The sequence below is a fragment of the Rhipicephalus microplus genome, chromosome 3 (assembly GCF_043290135.1).
Source record: "Rhipicephalus microplus isolate Deutch F79 chromosome 3, USDA_Rmic, whole genome shotgun sequence".
NCBI lineage: Eukaryota > Metazoa > Arthropoda > Arachnida > Ixodida > Ixodidae > Rhipicephalus > Rhipicephalus microplus.
The window spans coordinates 44,985,026-45,008,835 of record NC_134702.1 but is presented as its reverse complement, the minus strand read 5'-3'; the positions used below and the strand labels follow the sequence as shown (position 1 = coordinate 45,008,835).

The window sequence follows — 23,810 nt, the reverse complement described above, 5'->3', positions numbered from 1 at the left end:
AAATAAAATCGCACGACTGCAGACACCAAAGAACGAACATACCTTACGAATGTTGGAGCCATTTTTGCCAATCAAGAAACGATGGTGTTTAGGCTGCGCACGGACTTCCTCTGTGTAACTGGACAATTGCTGAAACAAAATACAAAAGATACAGTTTGTGCAAGTAACCCAAGCCTCAACTGTACCATCAACCGTCCAAAACAATGCATAAAAATTTGCTCATTGCAGGGTCTTAAAAATTTTGTTTATTACTTTACAGAGTGATGTAGAACATGGCAAGTTTATTTGCATGCAGATTTTAAATAAACAATTATTTATCTCGTAGTTGAGTAGTTTCTCAAAAACAACATTACACTTTTTTTTTTTTTTGAAGCAACAGAGTGCCCAGATGGGTTCTAATGTAAATAAGCATGTCAGAACGATCTCAGGCGTGCCCGCAACCATTTCGCGGGCATTCCGCCGCACGGCCACACCCTTTAGCTTTTTCTGCTCTGATAACGGCGCGTGGCGATAGATGACGCCACGTGCGGGCGCGCGGAAGGAGGGCTCTCTCCTCCGTGGTCGGCGCCGGGTAAGCACGTGTTTCCTTCGTCCACGTCCCCTTTGGGAATCGCAGGACTGTAGCCTGTCTGGGGTGGCCTTTGGCACCTCGGCAGGCGTGTTTACTAGAGTGCTAGCTTCGGTAGCGTACGCTAAGCCCACAGCGGTGCCTAGTGCTTCAAGTGGTCGTACCACACCGAGCCCACTTGCCGTAGGCCTACGCGTACGAGGTTTGCCCTAACACTCGCGACCAGGCCCAGTGACCATCGTGAGTGTGCGCAGCATAGCCGCGAGGAACCTTTTCTTGACCAGCGTGTCAAAGCTCGCCATTGCCAGCTGCGACGTGCTCGCGGTTTCCCCTCATTGTGAAAGACCGCGTGCGGGTGCCTTTGCTCTCCGCGCCCCAGGAGCGGACATTGTACTGTTGTTCGAGGTGCCGCCAATGGCAATAAAGTGTGTGTTTTATATTGGAAAACTGTCGGTTTGCCGCGCCGCGCTAAACGCCTTATTAGTTGAGCGCGCGCGGAGCGGTACGCTACACGCGAGTAAGTGACGGAGTCGCAGCCCTGTGGCTCGCTAAGCGTGAACCCACAGTGATCATCCGCTGCAGTTAGTAGCGGGGTCACCATAAAACTGCATGCAAGAAAACAAAAATGAGTGTTATCCATCCATTTCAACAAATGTTATGGTATGTTGAACATCCATGACTGAAATCCCAGCTTGACACTTGTGTTCAAATGAGTTCCGAACATCCCTCACTGTTTTCTTGCATACAGTTCTTGTTGCCGATTTTTAATTACTTTATAACACTCAAATCAAGGCAAGGTGTAGCCCCCCCCCCCCCCTAAAAAAAATGGCACACGAAACGTACGACATTCAAAAAACTGCACATGGCACTAAAAACTGTAATTGCATATTTGCAATGCACACGCAATGCATATTTGCACACACAATGCATATTTGCAATGCACACATGGTCTCTCTTGGAGTCTTGCTGGGGAAGGTGATCTGAACAAGACCGCAGTCATACAGGCACGATATTTTTTTTCATTATTTCAAGCACAGTGTCCCTTTTAGCTGCAAAAGCACACACCTTTTCGTTGGACAGGTTGAGCAGCTGCTTCTTAGCCTTGTCGACGTCCTCCTTGGGTCCGCTGAGGGTGACACGGTCGCTCTTGGAGTCCTGCTGGGGGAAGGTAATCTGGACGCGACCACAGTCCTCCATGATGGAGTGAATGAGGCGCCCCTTGGCTCCGATAATGGCATTGTGCAGGTTGCAGGGGATCATCAGGTGCACCTCGACGACGTCGGCCTGCTCGCGCTGGGCCTCCAGCAGCTTATCCTTGGCAGCGGCCACGTTCTCCTTCTTGCCGGTGATCATGACAACGTCCGAGTTGCTGGACTCGAGCGGCAGGTCGATCCGTGCCTCGGTCTCCTGCTGGATGCGCCGGACCAGAGACCGGCCCTTGCCCTAACACAACGGCAAATGGGTACGGGGAGAGAATTTAATCTTCTGGACTGCCATGGCCTAGTAAGGAATGTACCTCTACTCTGAGCAGCGTCAATAATTTATCCCATTTACCGTACTTACCGTAAAAACCGGACTATAGGTCGGACCGCAATATAGGACGACCCCCCAAAACTTCGAATCGTAAAAAAAGAAATTTAAAAAAATCGCAAAGTATCGCGGCACACCCTTACCTTGATAAAAACGCAACGCAACTAGCTGCACTGTGGTAACATTCATTTTTATTTAGACACTGTTCAATGCTAGGAGGTCACGAAGTTACTCGGACTCATCCGAACTCGAGTCGGATGATGTTTGTTTTTCACTAGCGATGTCCCAGAGTGCATCGTCCTCTGTGCCGTCTAACGCGTTGCTGATGCAGCATTTGCGGAAGGATTTGCGAACCATCTCTTCCGGGAGGGATTTCCAGGCTGACGACACCCAGCCACAAACGGTTGCGAGCGGTGGACGCCGTAGGCGGCCAGCGGGGGTCTTGGGATTGTCTCCCAGCATCCACTCACTGTAGAGCTCGCGCACGCGACCTTTAAACGGCTTGTTCAGCACAACGTCCAGTGGCTGGAGTATAGATGTCAGTCCCCCGGGGATGACAACAAGATCCGTCTTGCCATCGGACAGCGATCGCTTCACATCGGCCGTGAGGTGACCGCGATAAGAGTCGAGCACCAGCATGCTCGGTCGTTGAAAAAGGGCACCGGGTCGCCGGTTCCACACGAGCCGGATCCATTCAAGCATGAGGGATTCGTTCATGAACCCCTTCTCGCTTGCCCTCACGATCACATCCCGAGGGAAGTCCTCCTTCGGTAGCGTTTTCCTTTTAAAAATAATATAAGGAGGCAGCTTCTTTCCGTCTGCTGTACACGCGAGCATCACGGTAAACCGCGAATGCTCGTTGCCCGTTGTCAATAGCTTCACTTGCTTCGCTGCTTTCTCGGTCACAGTCGTGTTCGATGGCATATCGAACCAGACCGGAGTTTCGTCAGCGTTGCCCATGTGGCCCATCATGTAGCAACGCTGTCGACGAAGCTCGATGACGAAGCGCTGATACTCCACAAGCTTGTGCTCGAACTCTGCGGGTAGTTTTTGGCACACTGAAGTACGCCGCCGCAGAACAAGGCCCTTCCGCTTCATGAATCGGCGCACCCACGATGGCGAGCCCTTGAATTGCGCCCTCGTGAGCCCCGAGTCGCGCGCAATCTCGAGCGCTTTCACGCGGATGCACTCCGTTGTCACGGGTAGCGACCTTGCGCGCAGCTCCCGTACGAACTCGACGAGTGCCGTTTCCAGTTCGGGGTGAACTGCAGTCCGTCCACGAAACGACGTTTTCTTCTGGTTGCTGCAACTTATGATGCGCTGTTTCTGGCTCCTCCAGTATCGGATGCTCTTCTCCGTCGGGCCGAATTCTCGTTGTGCCGCCAGGTTGCCGTGGGCTTCCGCATATTCGATGACTTTTTTCTTGAAGCACATCGTGAACTGACGTCGGCTGCCACTCATATTGAAGGAGATAGCCTCAGATGGGGATAATGAAACAGCGCAAAACCACCGCAGCCACCCTTGCTTCGCAATCGGGACAAACAAAACGCAAAATGGGCGTCGCGGCCGCCCAACGATGCTGTTGCTGATGCTCACGATGGCAATGGAGCCTACCGACTTTTGTCAACCCATTGTTGCAAGACTTCCATAAGTTTTCTGCCAATGACCGGTATATAAGACGGGGGTCGACTTTTCATCGCGTCTCTTTGAAAAAAAATTCGACCTATATTCCGGTTTTTACGGTACTCGCGTAATGAACCCATCTTTTTCAGAAAAGTTGACGCCAATTTAGGGGGAGGGTTCATTACGTGGGAGAAAAAAGTCACGGGAGCTATAACAGCGAAAATTCCGGGTGACGACATTGCTCATTTCTACCCGTGAAATGGGCGACAAATTTTTTTTGTAGCCCGAAGCTCTTTTTGTTTCGTCCCATAATGAAAGTGCATGAATCGACGCCGAAGTGCCGTCCAGCCACTCGGTTCCAATGCTCCAGCGCATGCCGTTAGTAACCAGCCATGTAGCTAGCCTACCAGCCGAACGCGCCCTGCGCAGCAGTTGTCCCAACTAAGCTCACAACGACAAACCCAACAACGAAAACGCAGCGTCGGATGGCGGCGCACAAACGTTGTATTAGATGTTGCGGGTGCACAACGCACCGTCGGCGCGGTTGCGCATTGCATAGGTCCGAGAGGGCGAGCGCGCGGCGTGTTCCATAACAGAGCGCGAGCACCATTTGGGACGCCACGTGCTTTTTGTGTCGCTGTGTTTGCGTGGCGCTATCAGCAAAGAAGTTTCTCCTGAATTCGACAGATGGCCCTTTGTCATACGAGGCGAGACTTTCAAATTTTAATTTACGTCGTCCGCACTCGCACTGCTCGCTACTGTTTAGCATGATTGCATAACTATCTTTGGCTTTCAATGCATTATTTTGTCATATAATGGCTTCATTTAATATTGTTTCGATCATTATTGGCACATTAATGGCATATTAATGGCACTGGCTATCATACCAAACTAAAATGAACAGATACATTTAACATTTTTTTTAACGTTTTTTTCAAGGATCAAGGTGGGTTCATTATGCGAGTGGGTTCATTACGCGAGTAAACACGGTATACTGCATTGTGCGTACAGTAAGCCCTCACAAGCTGTGGTACCTATAAATGTCAGCATTACTTAAACATCTTTCAGCTACTTTGTCAACTAAATTTCTGCCCCTCGCTCACAGAGCTTTAGTGCAAGAAGACTCCAGATACATCAAGATATGAACGGTTAAAAAAACACCTTGGATTGGCGAATTTAGGGCAAGTAAACTGCGCTTTTCAATACTTGAGTACGCTTTACTACTTCACACCACACCTTATGCCAGGAATAAAGGGTAGCTATAAAAATAATGCAACTAATTAGTACACTCGTGACTTGCACGCACAAAAACTAGACAACGGATGAATACAACAAAAGTCCGGAGAGGCCCCACTCAGATCAACCAAAGCACAAACAGCCGATCACCTCCACGACTGAACAGTCCCACTTATGCACTTGGCAATGTTCTCCGAAAGTGTGGTCACCTCTCTTACGAATTATGGCGTTAGTTTGCACTGTATCTCCACTGGTGCAGGCTTATGTGCGCCTCTTCTTTTGAGAAGGAAATGCCGCAGACATGTAAAGTAGCATTCGCATATAAGTTAATCTACAATAGATTCTTAACAAAAACCAAGGAACATGAAATACCATATCTTCTCTCATATAACTCGCACCTGCATATAACTGCATCCCCAACCCTCCAAAAACAAAGCCAAAAAAAAAAAAACGCGTATAATCCATGCCCATAACCTGCACCCTCACTATCCAAGCCCAATTTATTTGTTTTTTGTTGAGAGTTATACGCAAGAAATTGCTGTATGTTCCGTTTAAAAGGAGTTCCAGTGTTCCATATACTGCAAGAGCAACAGGGGTGCAGAATTCCAAGTGTGAAACCAATCATATTGATTTATTTGTGGGGTTTAACGTACCAAAACTACCATATGATTATGAGAGACGCCGTAGTGGAGGGCTCCGGAAATTTCGACCACCTGGGGTTCTTTAATGTGCACCCAAATCTGAGCCCACGGGCCTACAACATTTCCGCCTCCATCGGAAATGCAGCCGCCATTTGATCCCACGACCTGAGGGTCAGCAGCCGAGTACCTTAACCACTAGACCACCGCGACAGGACGTGAGACCAATCATATTAGAAGCAGCTGTTCCATAGGAGCCACGTTTTCATTTACAAAGAGTCTACTGAATATAACTTTAGAGTAATCCCATTACAACCTTCATTACGAACTCAATTTATCGCACACTAATCTGCTGTCTGTGCTCAGTGCCTGCTTGTGAAACGGTCCAACCAAGATTCAGCTACCGAGTTTATTCGCCCCAAGTAAGCCCTACGCCGGCATACCTGAAGATGCTTGAGGAACTGCTTGAAGAGCACCAGGTCCACACGATGACTGGAAGCCTGCAGCTCCTGGCAGATCTGGCTCATATGCCGGTAGCATGCATCCACGTCCTCCTTTGGACCCCGGATGAGGACCTTGTCATTGCGCGATCCAGGCTCCGGAAACGTAACGTTCACCTGTAGAGAAGCACTGTTTTTTTTGTTTGCCTAACTTGCCGAGATGTGGGACTGATGTGGACTTGCCTTGGAAACATTCAGCAAAGCTGCAACTAAAGTTTCAGCCTGGCATACTTATTTACCTGCCAACGAACAATTTTGCATTCTAAGCCCACATAGGTTGTGAGATACAAGCATACTTTATAAATGGCGATTCGCCTTTGCCTTAACGTATACCAACCCAGAAAGTTACAGATTGAAAAGCACCACTACTCTCATTTTAGATCACAATGCCCTTTTCATTTCACGGATCTTGCAGACCTTACAAGCTTGAGCAGCTTATCTGAACAAACTTGCTTGAAGCAAACATTTCAGGAGCCCTTCCCCTGTCGGGTAAATAGGGGGCAAACAAAACTTGGTGTATGCATGCATGACCTACTACCTTTATCTTGTTTTCCAATATGAGCCTTTTTCATCCCTGGAGGAAGTGAGACAGCTCTGATTGGTGGTTGGTGTGGCTGAAGGGCATGTCTACGAAGCTGTCATGATGCCTAATAACTCGCACTCATATCCAGGCAACAACGACATTTGGCAACGTGAAATGACAAGTGACCCCAATAAACGATCAGATTGCCATATTGGAAAAGTCTGATGACCAACAAGCACATGATCGAAAAAGTATGCATTATTGAAAAACAGCGCATACGAATACCCAAGTTACCAGCACATCTTTAAGGGTTGCACAGATTCATTCATTCCAAGCGCATGATTTTTTTCCCCTACGACACAGCCTCCACCCAAAAACTCTTATGCTTTGCTTGAACACTACTATATTTTGATCATTGGACCACTTTTTCAAGGGTATCCCCATACCTCTTTGCACACCTAAAGTGGCCACTCTACCTGGTTGAAACGCCTGCGAACATCCTGGATCGCCTCTCCCTTGGCTCCGATGAGCGTCCGATGGAAGCGCTGCTCCACGCACAGTTCACGCGTCACCTCGTTTTGAAGCTTGTGAGCCATCTCGAGCAGCTCAGTCTTCGCCTGGGCCACCCCTTCGGGTGGGCCCTCCAACCTCACAACTGGTGACCTCTCCTCATCTGCCGGCACATGCACAGTCACGCCGAGATCTTGCTTCAACCTGTTCACTGCACAAATCAAATAAGAAACATGACACATAAGAGGCTCATCTCCTTCAAGTGAGAATTACGATGCACTGCTTGTTAATGTGTTCATATATACACAGCGTTATTCCAAGCCATCCAATATTTCATTGCAAGAAAGAGAATATGGTAATATGACCAACCCAGGCCAGTTGTATTATTTTCATGATTGGAACAGCGCACCCACACAATCAAAAAATAGAAGGACCACAAAACCATGCATCTGGTGCAGGGCCGAGTGTCCAGGCTTGCACAGCGTTTTTGTCGTCCTTCACATTGTCTGCAGGTGGGTGCACTGCCGTTCAATCATGAAAGCTGCTTCATGAATTTTTCAGTAATTCATAATCAGAGTGTGATTAAAAATCAAATTACTTTCCCAGTCAATAAGAATATTTATATGTAAGGCTCGCAACATTTGGGTGATTTGTCATCAGTTATATCCACTCTGAGCAAACTTATCTTGGTATGGCTCCCAAAATCCAGTATGTTGAACAACTCATCACTCAGGCTGTGATCCTTTCCAGCAATATGGGAATGTGTGTATAAATCAAAGAAATATTCAAGCATGCTGAGAACAGGCTTGAAATCAAGCGCATTTGCTTCCCGTCCAATGTCCCCTTGGGGAATCTCCCACTGCAGCCTGCCTGGGTGCTTCGGCAACCTCGGTGGGCATGTAGATTCTTGTGCTAGCTCCCGTTCCCCACGATAAGCCAAATAGCCGTGCCTAGTGCTCCTGCGTGGTCGTACTACACTGAGCCACATTTGGTGGAGGCCCTCACGAACGGCGATTTGCCCTCTCTATCACAACCAAGCCTGGCGATCATCGCGAGAGTGCACAGCATAGCCACGAAGACATTCTCCCAAGCGGCATGTCAAAGCTTGCCATTGCCAGTTGCGACATGATCACGATTCCCCCTTTTGGTGTTCACTTCATGCGTGGGTGCCCTTTGCTCCACGCGTGTCGGCAGCGGATGTTGTGCTGTTCTGGATGCCACTCTTGCGAGTATAGGGGTAAGACTTATTTACCAAGACATACCAAACCGGGTATCCGCATCTCGCCTGTCGGTCACCACTTAGGTTTAATGTTTGCTGTTACCACACACTCACCACAAAAGGCAAATAAAGCACTATTCGGTGTGTTGTTGATTTCACTTGTGTTTTGCCACGTAGCATTCGGCGCCTTCGTTAGCTGAGCGTGCACGGAGCTATATGTGATCAGGGACGGTGGACGTGGCCCCACGACTCGCAAAGCCCGAACACGTGGTGATCCTGACTACGGCAAGTATTGAGGCTACCATGCACCACATATCACGTTCTCACAAACCCAGTACAAGACAAGCCAATAGAAAGGGGCTTGCCATACAAGCAGATTTGCTTACGGAAAAGATGCTGAATGCTTCAATGCTCGAGAGCTCACCATTCGAGCCAGCCTTTCCAATGATGTGCCTGTGGTACTGCGGATCAACCTTTATCTCGACAGAGTCCATGGTGGACTGGATCTCTCGCACCTTCTCCTCCAGTGCCGTCTTGACAGCCTCAAGCTCCTCCTTGGGGCCCTCGATGCGTATCATGTTCTCATCCTCGCAGAAGTCCACGTGAGTCTTGTGGTAGTCGGCCGTGATGCGCTTGATGTTCTCACCCTTCTTGCCAATTATGTACTTGTGCATCCAGCTCTTGGCAGGCACCTCGGCCGTCAGCACGCTGTTGGCCTTCTCGTAGACGAGCGAGAGGGCGTGACCCAGGTCCTGGGGGTTGCCCCGCAGGGTGATGGTCTCCACATCGCTCTCCATGGGCGGCACCTCCACCCACACACCCGTCTGCTCAAAAAGCTCCTGCAGAGTCTGGCCCCTGTAGCCGTGGACGTACTTGTGCTGCGACTTTTTGACCTGCACGGCACAATAAAAAGAGCTCGTGCTGTTACATGTTTCAATATGCATAAAACCCTTATCAAGCAAGCTCGAGGTGAAAAGAAAATTCGGCTTGGAAGTGATGCGCAGTGGTTACACGAAATGTAACTGGACTTGTAGGTAACTAGCCTTGAGTGTTGGGCGAATCTGTAAGGGATCATTTAGCAGGACAGGACGCAAGGAAAGAAGCGACAGACGAACATTTGCCTGTCTCTTCATTCCTTGTGTTTTGTCCTGGAGCATAGTTTGTGACAAGGTGTAACCGGAGTGCTGATGAAGGGTTCTGACAAGAATGACAAGTCCTCTCGTCAGCCCCAGCAGCAGCTCCTGTACAGCAAATGCTCCAGCTGAAATATCCCATACAGTTTAAAGCACTCACAGTTATTGCATTTTATCGCATTCCTCCCCATTGGAATGCAGCTGACGCAGCTGGAAACAGAATTTGAAACTTCACGATGTGGGATCAGAGTTGACCCATGCTCATGGAACGAACGAACACAGCCATGCCATCAAACAACAAAACACATGCATTAACCTGCTTTTATATCACTACAAGCTTGCCAGCGAAATCTATTGCATCACCAGTGGCACGCTAGATAGCCTTCTACAATGTGTCAATACGACACACAAAGAACGGAATGCATATACAAGGTACTGTGAATGCGGTGTCACCAATGTTCCCACGAGAAGCCTACAGGTAACAACTCACAGTATGATTCCGCATAAACACACACCACAGGAGTTGTCCGTCCATGCTCCCTGTCAAACTGTCTCCTGTGCGCCTGCCTAACGCTTCCCGCCAGGTGGCACTGCTAGTGCCACCACACTAACTCAGCTGCTGGAGTGCCTCGATGCCAGCTTCTCCGCTCAGAGTGAAGACATCTGCGGCAGCCACCATCATAACACCCACTGCATACAGGTTTCGCTCTGGCACGTAGTAACCCACTAGCTTAAAGGGGGAGCTTATCAAATACCAACTTTCTTGTTATTGAGATATCTCAATGAGATATTCAGGATAGATGCAAATCTAAAACAACCCTGCAGCACTCTCTTCGTCGCCTTTCCGTCGTCTCAAAGGATTTCTTCTTAGCCTTTTTTTAAGTGCAGTGAATCTTTTTTGACTGCCCGTTGAATAACCAGGGCGCGCTTTATTGCCTGGAATTTCCGCTCAGTCACTGGCATAGTGCCGAGTTCTCTTTGAACAGCAGCGCGTTGTTGATCCGCCGCCTCTTTCTCTTCGTACACCAGAAAACGCGAGTGCACAGCTGACAATGCGATTGCACTCGTGGAGGCTGATGAAAGAGAGGATGTGGAAGCCCCTGTCGGTGAACGCAAGACACCAGGCGCACTTGCAACATCGAACTTTTGCACCGGTGGAGCAGGAGTCCCGTGTCTAGGCGCGCTGATGCAACCACACTCTTGCGTAGATGAAGAAGCTGCTCCACATGTACTGCCGGCGTGATCATCAGCGCACGTGCGAGCGGAGAGCCTTGCCATGCAAGCAACCTTCATAGATCACTTCCTTCCATCAAACACTTGTTGCGTCTTTCTTTTCATTGGAAGCATTGTGAGCGAATAAAACAAGTCTTGTGAAGACAGTTCAAAATCGTCTGGTAAAGATTTTCGAAAATCGTTTCGTAAGAACAGTTGAAACGCAGAGGGTACAAGAACGGTTGCAATGATAGACGATAGCAAGTGGAACACTCCTGGGACGGAGCGGCAGACGACGGAGAGCCGCATTATGTGCAAAAGTACTACGTCATCGCGCGCAGCAGCCAATCACAGTCGCTGAGTCCCTCTCGTCCTAGAGGAACGCGCGCATCGCCCCATCCCGGCAGCACAACTCTGCCGTGGGAAGCTTCGGAGCTCTCGCGAGCCCTCTACTCATGAGCAGCTTGCTCCTCTCTTGTGCTGCTGTCGTCGCCGTGGGGGGCAGGAAAAGAAGGTGCAAGAATTCACAAACAAAACAACACCAAAATGGCGGAGCTCCGTCAAACGGTCGAGAAACTGCGATCGCACAAAGTCGGACTATTTTGAGCACTCCCGTGTCACTTGAGGGCTGCGGCGGCGTGTTGTAAACTTTATTTCAAACAGTTTCGTGATGAGTTGGACGTTCATATTTACAGAAAAGGTAGTTTATGACACATACTGCCTGAATATGTGGTTTCCCAAAAATTGACTTTTTGCGATTTTTCCATTTTCAAAGGCCGCGTCCCCCCTTAATTGGAATGGTTGTGGCCCTAAGGAACTCAACATCCAGACAAAATATGCTGAAGAAAGACAGCACGTGAGCTCTATTGCTTGGTGAAGACTGCAGGCACTACGATAATGAAGGGAGCAGTACAAAAGGTGGCAGCACCCTAAGCAGGGTGGCGCTGTGCGTGAGCACAGTGCCACCTCTCGCTCAGCAGCTATTACATCTAACTGTGGCTTATGCGTGAGATAGTGTGCTGTGAAGTGCAAACGACGTGATAGGGGGTGATTACATCCCCTATAGCCAGTCCTTATTTAGCACTATCCCACAGAGCAAGAGAAGTAAAAGAAAAAGTCCCCACCGAAGCATTCCCATACGGATTGTTAATTAATTAAGCATCATTATGCATACCAACCAGAGCACCGAAATGTGTGAAAGAAGAGCGTACCTCAACACCAACACTCTGGCAGTGCAGCTTTCGGTCCTCGTAGGTGGCCATGAGCGCATCCTTGGCCTTGGCCACATTCTCCTTGTCACCCGTGATGGTCACCTTGTCCTCCTCCCGATCGAGACGGATGCGAGTGCCAGTTTCCTGCTCCAGAGCTTTCACGCTGTTGTTGTATGGACCAGCAATGAATGGGTGGTACATGCGGGGGATCTTCAGCTCCTCCACACCGTGTTTTGACTGCAATATTTCAAAAAGAAGAACAAGAAATTGCATGAACACTGGAAGTATGCTGTACGCCTGACGTTGCCAAACATCCCAACATTTAATGCCAAGAATCTACTTTGCAAAAAGTTGAATGCAAGTCCATGCAATGTTTAGGTCATGACAAGACCTATGTTGCACAGAAACTTCTAAATGCAATCATGATCATATTATCATGGTAAATAGCTTTTTGCTATTCATTTTTATGATTAAGTGTTTCCTAAGTGCTAACTAGCTACTGACTAAAGTCTCAGTGCTCACTATCTGATGGTCATCTATATTATAAAGTTCTGCATACAAGAGCAGTCACTTGAAGAATTTATGTTTCAATATTATGTGTCCTCAAGATGAAAACTGAATGTAACAAAGCTACATGTTAGATACGAGCTTAACTAAAATGAGAGTACAAAGCATTGCAGTTAATTTTTGTCTTAACTGATGTCGGTTGATGAAACATTTTACTGTGCCGATTGATCATCCATTTTCAATGCTTGTAACTCGCATTTATCTGCTTTATGCCTCGATTTCCATTTCATGTCTGTTGCTATGAGTGCTAACAAAATCATGGTATGTGGTGTACCTTTTCCTCAGAGATCTTCTGTATGTGATCGCGTGCCCGGTCGATGGCTTCCTTGGTGCCACTGATCGTGATGACGTCGGAGTTGTCATCCGTCCTCGGTACGGTGATCTTGGTGGCGGTGTTCTGTTCCAATTCAGCCAACTTCTTGCCGTTTTTGCCAAGGATGAAGCGGTGATGTTCCTTGGGAATCTGGATGGTGCCCTGGGCTTGCGTCTGGAGGGCGCGGAGCACATGTGCTCGCGCAAGGGCCACGTTGCGCTCCCGTCCCGTCACCAGCACGGTGAGCGAGTGGTCGCGGGAGGAGCTCACTTCGATGGTGGTCTGGGTGTCGCGCATGATGTCCGCACAGATCTTGGCCTGTTCCCCCAGCTCTCCAAACCGCTGCGAGCTAGTCTCCCGAAAACGGCGCTCCTCGCTCGGCACATGGAAGATCTGGGTGATGACGGAAGACTTGACGTGCATCTTGTGGTTCCACTGGCCCAGGGCGCCACCTCCGCCGCCACCCCCAACGCTCCCGGTTGCGCTGCCTGCCTCCACGGGCGCCTCCTTCTCTGGTAGCGCGGGGAACACCTCGTCATAGCTGAAGCCGACCGATGCGGCCGGCGGCGCCGTTGACGAGGGGGGTCCTGCCACCGCCCCTTCGGCAGGCTGCTGCTGCAAGTCCGCGTTCATCCTATGGCAGGGACTTGTCCAAAGTCAGACAGTACAGCTGCAAGAACGCGTTATCATAGCAATAATTTAATATGGTAACTAGTTACTAGTAATGAATAACTGCCACTCATTACTTTTCTGTGTAACTGCAATGTGTTACACTTTCATTAGACTAATTTGCAATCATACAGTTACTTATTAAACCACAGCAGTAATGCTTTTTCTCTGTTACAGTAGCTAAAATGCACACGGCTGTCCATAACAATGATGTTTTAGTGACAAAAGAAAAAGCAAAAGTGGGCCGGATACCACTGATGTCACATGCTAAGTCGCAACTGTAACAAACCATTTTGCTGAAGCTTGCAACAAAAAATAGCGTGGTTACCCTCATGCTCCAGGTAACAGACTTTTGATTGGCAACATAACTAATGATACATTTGCCAACAATAAGCGATTTTGCTGAAGGTCGTGAACTGTTAGTTACTTTTGTGCTCCTTGTACCAGGAATTCTTTTTGTTGCTAACATGGCCTGAGACAGATAAAATGATACATCGACCAGACTCAGTTTTCCTAAGCGACACTGGACCCTTTAGAAATGCATGTTGTGGTCGTCCAACTATCCTTAATTTACCACTCTAACAGAGCAGATGAGCCAATACGGCAATACAAAATTTCTCAGTATGCATTTCAACTAAAATTTCAATTCAAAATTGCTGCCTCCAAGCTTAAACATTGTTGAACGACGTCAACTATGATTCTGACAAAAAATTTTTAGACATGAATTCAAGGGGCACATCCACTGCTACGTCATTTGCTATAAAACAGTCCAGGCCTACATAAGCATGCCATTCCAAAAGCTCTTCACCTTCCAGTGTTTCACAAGCAATGGCAAAGCAGGGCCATCATTATGGCATTGTAACAGCCAATCGTAACATCACATTGCAAGGGAAAGTGCTAGTGGAGGCTGGATGGTGCACTCGCATTCAAGTTTCAAAACAAACAAGTTCAACGTTTGTCAGAAAACATTGCTGCCTGCCTTACAAATGTCATGATGCCACGTCTAAACGCTTAAAGGGATACTAAAGCAGGATATTAAGTTGATGATTGGTGGAATAGCGGTCCAGAAACCTGGTATGCTACACTTGTACCAAAAAGTGCTTATTTTGAAATAAAATCGCGTTTTAGTGGTCCGCATCGCGTTAGCGCACTTCAAATCCCATGCCTGAAGGTGGCTTTCTCACGTCACTGTTGCCGCACACCATGTTGCCCGGCTTTACAGCGCAGCCACTGACACTAGTAGCAGCAGAGCAAAAGTAGTGGGAGCCACAGCAGTAACAACGGTCTTTGAACACTTATCTGCCATGACCGTCGAGATCGCAAGCGTGCTTGGTTCAAGTGGGTCCCACTAAATGGCAGGACCTGTCCAGTTTAATGGGTACAAGCCTACATGAGGCTTTGGGTTTCAGGAACAAATATGGAAAGCTGAACATGTCCGCGATAGAAACAAGTAAGGGACAGAGTATCGGTGACAGAAAAGTAAAGCTAAAGGACAGAAATAGCGGAAAAATGAGCTCAGTCTGCCTGCAGAGGCGGAGAGATGAAACACAAATTTATGTATCTTTCTTTTTTATAATAAGATCGATTTAATCTAAATAGATAAGGCACTAGGCCAACATAAAAAGATTTAGTTTTTTTTTTTTTTTTTTTTTTTGCAAGCCTGGCACGCATGTCACCGCCCCATTATAAAGGGAAAGGGGACGCTCATAGCATCATCTATACAGTGAGGCGAAAATTGAACTTTTGAACCACTCGTGCCGTTCCCCATAGTAACGTCTGGCGGTTCTTTATTCTATGAATCAAACAGAAACGAACAAGGCAGCATTTTATCATGTTTCATGGTGCATGAAAGGTTCTTTAGTGCAGCTAGTTTGATTACCAGTGATTACTTTTAGTTGGTAACTGTGACATTATTGGGATCATTTCGCAAATGTCCAAGTTGTGGCATATGGGTTCTCATGCATTTACCTTATGGCGAATTCCACTCTTCGAGCGGGAGCAAGTTTTCTTGCTCCAAAGCTGACAATTTACGTTTCGCTGGTAGATTCGGAGCAAGTTCGCATTTTCCACTGGTAGATTCAGAGCAATCCACTGCGCGAAGGAGAGTTCCGCACGCTCCGTCTTACAGAGACGGATTTTGCCGGAACTCCGAGAATGCGTTGTCATTTCCAATACAGTCGGGCAGCTGGGTTGCCCCCAGCGCTTTTTGAGACGGTCTGGTAACCCTGTGCTCTTGTTTACATTCCTAAAATTGGAAAGCGGTAGCCGTGCTTTCCGCGAGACTGCTTGGTCTAAATGCGTGCTTTGCAGTGGTGACACAGTTTTCATTGAAACGTCGAGAGCAGAAAAGAAAATCGTTTCCGGTACCGGTTTAGTGACGTGTGCGTAAAAAATTTCCAGAGAGACCTCACGCAGAGCATTCACGTGTTCGACTCGCAGATCTCATTTGGCACACTCGGAGTGCTCATTCCAAGATTTCGGCGGCCACTCCGGATCTACCAGTGGAATGCACTATTAATTTCGTGGTAAGTAGGGCACTGCTCTTGATAATATTGTTTTGTTAGATGTCATACATAGAGCTTTCACTATAACATAAATTGCGATTTGACTTTAGTGTCCCTTTAAAACAACGTAGTATCACATTACATGTACAAGTGTTTCCAAATCTCCCCATCCGCCAAGTGAAGTACTCTTATGAGCTTGAGCTGGAAGTACGTGGTAGGGTTTGTATAACTTCAAAAATATGGGCCAGTACACCTTTCAGAAATACCCTAGAGTATTATATATTTTGCTGCCACGCTAAGCAACATGCTAAGGTTAACAAACAAGTATATCTATGTGCCTGAAGTTTGAATAAGCCATAACTACTGCAGATTCAGACTATAAAAAAGAATGAAAGAGTGTCAAAGAACTAAATTGAGTGCAGACGCAAGCGGCACGGTGTAATGCTGGCAGTGGTTGACCGAGCAAAAAAAAAAGGCACTGAAACCTCGCTTGTCCCACCCTGAAGTGCCATTTATCTGCCCAGGTGGGCGGGACAAAGGCCTCTGCCGAGAAAAAAGGTTGCTATAGGCGTAAAAAAATAATTTTTTGTGCATTTAAAGAATCCTACACACTTGCTGAGCAAGCAAGATAGAAGTTCTCACTTGAATAAGTGATTATGCTACAGACTTGAGGAAAGAATGTGTCTCACAACCACCTACAGCTACTGCACCAGCGCTTACGATCCTTCCCGAGACACGCAACACAGTCTCGCCATTAGCCACACAAATGAAACCCTCGAATAACGAAAAGACAGCTTTGCCGAGTATGGCATAAGCGTGGTTCAGGAAATGTAGGTGGTGCTCCTTCAGGTGATAAATCTTTAATCCTTAGGGCCACGTCAGGAAAGTCGACCAGCTAGTGGAATGGTGAATAGCGACGAAAGCACATCTCAAACTGAGAGCCATACTTGAAAACTGTCAATGCAGCAACGATTGACCCTGCACAACACAGGAAACTGACCTCACTAAAAGAAAGACGATGACATTTCTTGTTTGTGTTACTTCATTTCTTTTCATTTGCAATGAAGCATTGATAAAGGCAGCTTTTTTTTTTTTTTTAGTATAGAGGTCGGTTCAAACTGTGGTATGGTGACTGATTATAATTATGATTACACAATCACAACTAATATTAACCTTTTCAGCTCTGATGTCTTATAGGACAAAAAAATTTTGCTGCCAATTGTGATAAAATTGAGTTGGAGTTTGAAAGAGGTGTCCGAGGTATCCTCAATACTCCCGCAACCGTATATTCGATAATGTCTTGTGCACTAACTATTATATCGGTAGCTGTCAGTTCTTTATAACTGTTTCAAAAATGTTTAATTTTCTATTTGCAAAGCGGGTGTTCTCCAACACGTCGCCCACAGCAATGAACAACCTTCATGTCCTAAATACAAGACACCAGGGCTCAGTGGTTGTCACAGCTCTGAATGCATTCATGCAAATCCGTTGCTGTAGCTTTTGTGACTGCTCCAAATTTCCTGTTATTCTAGTCGACAAACCTGCCCAGATTTCTTAGTTAATATGAAGTTTTCGAATAGGAGCCCCCCAAAAAATAGTGTCAAGGCCACTGCGCATGCCCGAAACCGCGTTTGTGTTTTAGGCTGGAGAGGCTATTTTTCGAATATAGTGGGAGCACCAAAAACTTTGCGTCAGACAAAACCTGATGGCACCCACTGAGGTGACTTGACCGAGCATTGGGCGAGTATCCAAAGCGCCGCAGACCCTATCCCGAAACTCCCTAATAAGTAAGGGGTCTCAAATAACGAGATAGTACGTCATGAATTTGAATTACTTCCTTGCACTATTGAGCGGTGCGTAAGAGCGCTAGAAGATGACAAGTACAGTTATATCAGCTTGCCCTTGCAGGCATGGGTGGAAAGAACTTTGGCACTTTGAAGCAGAATTTGGCAATCCTTTACGATGTTGTATCTTGAAAGTGTCCAATAACTACACTATGGCCATGTGCAATGAGTAGCAGTTTATCATCAGTGCAAAAAGCTGGCACTGCAACTAATAAGTGGCAGCTACATGCTAGTTTCACACCGATTACACGTGCTAATATGGTAAAAATAAATAAAAGTACTTAAACTCCCCTCATTACACTCTACAACTACTAAGCCCTGGTGTCCTAGATAGGACATGTCGATATTTTTCTTGTATACCGATAGGGTGCAGTTCTAACGCAATAGCGTTAAAGAGCTCGTTGTGCAGGAATTCTAGTGTCATTGGTTATGAGCGATGCAAATAAAATAAACGAGAGAAATAATCCTGGCTCAGAGTGGGGACAAAACCAGGGTTGTTTGGGTACAAGTGGAGATCGAACCCGGGTCGTTTGTGTGGCAAGCAGATGTTCTACCACACGGCCATGCGTCTGCTTGTGAATACAGTGAAAATAACTTCCTCTGCTTGAAAATGCTGTGAAAGTAGCCTTCATGCTTTACAAACACACACATCTTGTATACATGCTTAATAATTCAACATTAAATATTGCAGTAATAATGCGTGGCACAAGTGCCAATTCCCAACGGGTGTCAAAACATGCGATTACCAGAGTGGCTTCATGGTTTAAAGCCGGTCACCCACTACAAAAGGCACACATGCTACTGCACCTATTCCCTTAAAGGCCAAATAATGGGTGCATCGCAAGTTCGAAAAGGTTTCTTGCGCTAAGTGTTTAAAGAAGGTAATAGGAAAAGGCTATGGCGTTCCACATTTGAAGGCAAAGCTTTAGGGTCACCTCATATTTTTCATCTTTTTGCTCGCTTAAAATTACTTTCAAATTTGCTGACCATTTCTAACATTAAAAATGTGGCAGGGGCCCCTCAGGAACACTGAACTGCCATTACATTGACGTGGTCAGAAAATCTGGCCATAGTTGGCCTTTAACGTTTTATCTTGAAAAAGCATGCAAGTAGACAAACTGTGAAAGTCCGCATGAAGGCAAGAGCTGTAGATTACCATTTTTGAAACGAGAGTGCAATAAGCAGCCAGAATTTTGTCACAGTTGGCCTTGAACACCATACTGCTGTACTACAACGTTTCAGTGAACATTCGTAGAACTCGTTTTTATAGCTTCTGTGCATTTTTCTCTGGGTATTCACACCTATAATACCCCCTCTCCACCCATTCAGCTGTCGCTCTTGGAAGCATTCAAACCTTCGGAAACATGCAGTGTGAAGGCCGTTTCAGCCGAAAATTGCACTGTGAGATATGTCTGCAGGCGTGTAACTTCAACGACAGGGCATCATTTCTTGCTCTGGACAATGGAAGATTGTTGTACCATGCATTCCCACTCGGCCCGTCTAACATGCGCCTGTACAAGGTACAACCACTTCTATGCACCTGTCCTTAGGCACGGGCCTCCTATTGTTACGACACTACAAATTCTGAACAAACAATACCACGATCGCTCAAATCTGCACAATGCAAGAAATCGGATAATCTTACAATCTGGTTTAGCCACTTGAAATTGCCTGCACACGTTTCCGCAGAAAATACCAACTGCACAGCCTCGTCCTAACTGATAATACAATTAGCAGGCTAACAGGCAGCAGTAAACCAACGTATAAAGCATAATATCACAAACAGACAGTCAGCCTAAACATACAAACTGATGTACCATATTGGTACGATATGGCTTTACTTTGTTAAACAGCAACCACTAAATTTGTTTTCTTCAATGATCCCGGAATGAATGACACTGACGGACGTTAGCAGGTATCCAGAAAAGCATTGCCAATGTTTGACTAATGAAAGATTTTCACGGTGTTATAAATGTGCACGTCATTTTTGGTGTGGTTCATGTTACATCTCATGCCTGTATCACACAGCTCTTTCAGAATATGTGCTGCGAGCAAAAAACTCGCTAAGGCATAGCTCGTAAAGACTAAAGAAGTTGACATGTATACCCAGTGCTACGTTCAGTTCTGTGTCAATTTCTTTTGCCATCCCAGTCCAGTTGTGAGTAATAAACCACAATGAAATATCTCGCCAACATGTTTCTTTTTGCCAGCCAGACTGCATTGGTGTTTGGTCTGATAGCATGCAAGGAAGAGGGTTTCACCGTCACAGCACTCTGCCACCAAGAATAAGTAGGCACTCGTTGACACAAGGATTCAGCAAACCATGCAGTAAGTGCAACACTGTTTAATCACACATAGATGCTTGACAAGGAAGCACATTTCTAACCTATGTAGAAGTGTTGCTGTGACCATATTCCCAAAACTGGAAGCTGATAAGACAGCCTACAAAATAACCTCAAAGCTACAGCTACACTTCAGCATGCTAGATGCTAATCCTGGTCGAGACAAAATGAAACCCTGAACAGATTAAGCAGAAACATGACCATGGCATGAGCACTGAATGACTGCAGTCCTGTGAAATGTTCAATTTAGGAACCGCATTAGATCCTGTTGTATACTGATCAACTTCAATGGAAAGACAACTATAGCAATAAGCACCGTGCGAGCAGTAATGGATACCACCAAGCACAAACAATACGCTACGACAGCCTTCAGGCACGTTTTAATTGCTAAGCAAGGCCGGTGTGACAATGTCCCAGCTTTTTCAAGTTCCTTCCGCAGGTTAACATAGAATTTTTTTTTCTCGGACATGCAAATGGAACGGCCTCAATACACCTGGACCGTACGTTCATTCCGGTATAGTTTGGCGGTCAATTGCGGTCAACGCGAGAAGTCTGACCGCTCCAAAATGCACAACGTGCGAGGCTTTACGGGACAGTCGCAGTCGCGTCCGGCCGCCACTACGCAGGAGCACATCGTCATCTACAAGGCTGCTCCAGCTTTCTGTCAAAAGCAGCTTTAGGCCAAATATATACGAACGCGACTGGCCAGCACGAACGTGTTCTACGCCGTGATGGAAGCTCACGGAAATGACACACACATATGTGACAACGTGGACTCTGGCCTGCTGCACTGATAACGGATCTGCGCCTCCAATGTCGACTTTCCAACACCCTACAGATGGTGTGCTCATATGCTGAGTTCTAATTAACGCAAGATACCGCAGCGGATGGAGGAGGGTACGCGAGTACTTGTTTAGAAAAGATTTGTCCGGCACTCAGACGAGCGATCGCAACAGATAAGACGAGCTAATCGCCACACATCGAGCCGCCGTTACTACAGGCGTGGACCGTCCCAAGCCACAGGCGAGATGCTGGCATGCTTTGCTCCCCCCGCACCAGAAGGGGGCGGTCGGTCAACCGGCAGGCCGTCTCGGGCTGGCACGGTCAAAACACGCCACCGCTGCGTGCAGCGCGAGGCGAATGCTAGCGGGCGCACGTAGTGCACAAACACCACGCGTTCTCGCTGAATTCTTTTCGTCGTCCTTTATCCTCATCAAGAAAAGAACGCGAACAGTCAACGAGGGACCACCCCGTGCAAAAAAACAAAAATAGAGGAGAGATGCTGAAATTGACCGGATCTACAACATGCCTACGAGCTAGAGAGGGACAAGCGGTGCCAACGTGGCCACGCTACTGCAAGCAGGTCCCAAGGACTTCAGCAGAACCGCACTCGGCACGGCTTATCCTGCGCCCTCACGCAGGTCACAGGCGCCGGTGTGGCCGTGTAATCGGAAAGAATTAACGCGATGCAACCCGGTTCTAAGCCTATTCGCCAATATTCGTCGACGTGTCATCGACTCGCCGGAGGTGCGGAGGGGGGGGGGGATAAACCCCCTCCGGGAAAAACGACAACATGACACCACGCGAGGGCTTGCGCTGATAAAAGAAGGTCGCGGATCTACGGCACTCGCAATATAAACTGTACTTGTCTCGAGAGGCGTGAGGTAGAGAGAACGTCTTCGTTTCCTTACCGTACTGTATCCGTGAAGGGCCGTCCTGTGAAGAAAGTGTTACGCTAGCCGCTCCAGCCTGTCTTGTCCGATTGGCTGCGAAAATCGAGACCGCGAGCGAGGAAAACAAGGCGAAAATTAACGCTTGCTCTTCACAAGAACGTAGTTAAGAGCTACTAGTGAAAGCGCCAGCGAGCGTTCAAGCTCACCATGGGCGAGAAAAATTTTGTACGTACCCGGGCCAAGGAGACAAAATCTACGGGATGCAGACTTCGTCGGCGGCTATGCCTGTGCCTGCCTCGCGAGCTGCGAGAACGTGTGCAGCGAGAATCGACCACTGCGATTGGTTGTCGGCGCTTCCATGTGGCCGCTGCCAGCCAATCGCGTGTCAGAATCTCAATGCGTCTTTTTTTGCTGTTTTTTGTCTGACCACTTTTTTTTCTTTTATCGCGCACGAGACCGACGCCCGATAGAGCGGCGCATTTTCGTTCTACGTGGTGCTTTCGATGTTCCCTTTTGGTTTGGGTCAGCAAAACCGAGGAGAAAAATAGAGAGATGCTTGAAAACGGAGGAAAAGCTCCCGGCGTGCAGAGCACTTGCCGCCGCGGCAAGTGCAGTCGGATTGGCACCGACACGATTTCAAAGCGCATGGCAGCTTGTTTACCACCAACACGCTCGCTACCCAAATCAATACTTCGGTACGCTGCGAAAGAAATTAGCCAGAGGCCACATTCAAACAATCAAAGCTTAGCTCACTTTATTCACAGTTGTCTTTTTTTTTCTATGTTGTGTTCTTATTTTGTACAATCACAGGACGTTTGTACAAAAACAAAGAAAAAAGCTTGAGCTGTACTCAACTCTCTCGGAATACATCTAACTCGTGTGTATTGTGTGATGAGTGCACATTATGTACAAAATATACAGTCGGGGTCGCGAGAAAAGGCTTTTCCACGGCACACCCGCACGCGCAATTGTAATGCCGGGAGGTGGGGTACACATCAAATAAAAATCGTACACGTAACATTGCTTTCGAGAGGTCAATCACGGCAGCATATAACACGAAGAAAAGCACTTTCAACAAAGCAAAGGAAAAAAAAAACTCAACAATTGATGAGGTGGCTGTACCTATACTGTCAAACGCCACCACCCCCCACCCCCCTCAGAAAGAAAAAAAAAAGGATGCTATTCCTTTAGAATACACTTTAAGAATAACTTAAGTGTGACTTAGGTTATGTGGTGGCGACACCAGGTCAATAAAAGAATCGACAGAATGTGCCACTACGCTGACAACAATGCTATCCGCTCACTTGCGTATTGGTAAACTAAAAGTAATGTCGTGCTGGCCAAAGCAACCTCTGGTTGCCGGTGAAATGATGCGATAGAACCTCGCGTGACGTAGAGTACGAAATAGTTCAGTCAATAAGAGCTCCAGCGCTGAATGACATGACAATGAGAATAATGTGAGCTGGAAAAAAAAAGAGCCATATAAGCCACATCCAAGTTATTCTGTTTAGGCCAGCTAATGAACAAATGAATTGGTCTAAACGGCCTATATGAGCTAAATCACTACCTTCCGTGTTGCCGCAGCACAAAGTCTTTGAACTCTGACAACCCTGTGCCCCATCTAGAGTGCAGAAAGGTTGCTTCACACAAGACTTTGGCTCCAGCCACCATTCATGCATTCAGAACATTCAAAAGAACAGAAAGTATGAAGATAATGAGAGTTTTCTTTAAACACAACACGTAGGAAACAAAAAAAAAAAGGATTGACACAGCACCAAGGCCCACACACATTTACGCTTGAGATGCACTATGTATGAAGTGACTAACTTAGAAGCAAATTTTGTCAACAAGTCTTTGAGCGGCATTCTTGATCAATCACTTTCGAGGATAAAGCCTTCCACACACCACCAGCAGCTAGAGTCACACCAGGTGTCCCATCACACAACACTGAAAGTATCCTTAAAAGTGATCAATCAAGAGTACAGTCTCTGGAGA

At 47.1% G+C, this 23,810-nt stretch overlaps 1 protein-coding gene across 1 annotated transcript in view; it reads right to left on the bottom strand.

Annotated features, from left to right (window-relative positions):
* Dp1 (satellite-binding protein 1 Dp1) overlaps nt 1–22,182 on the bottom strand; it is a 46,280-nt gene extending 24,098 nt beyond the window's left edge. Inside the window, exons 1-9 of the mRNA XM_037426554.2 lie at nt 22,049–22,182; nt 21,834–21,908; nt 12,745–13,453; nt 11,904–12,140; nt 8,772–9,240; nt 7,095–7,339; nt 6,039–6,212; nt 1,634–2,011; nt 43–129 (exon numbers count right to left, since the gene is read on the bottom strand). Coding sequence (XP_037282451.1) covers nt 43–129; nt 1,634–2,011; nt 6,039–6,212; nt 7,095–7,339; nt 8,772–9,240; nt 11,904–12,140; nt 12,745–13,416 — 2,262 coding nt within the window. The 5' untranslated portion in view covers nt 13,417–13,453; nt 21,834–21,908; nt 22,049–22,182. The remainder of the gene's footprint in view (nt 1–42; nt 130–1,633; nt 2,012–6,038; nt 6,213–7,094; nt 7,340–8,771; nt 9,241–11,903; nt 12,141–12,744; nt 13,454–21,833; nt 21,909–22,048) is intronic.
* Between the last annotated feature and the right edge of the window lie 1,628 nt (nt 22,183–23,810).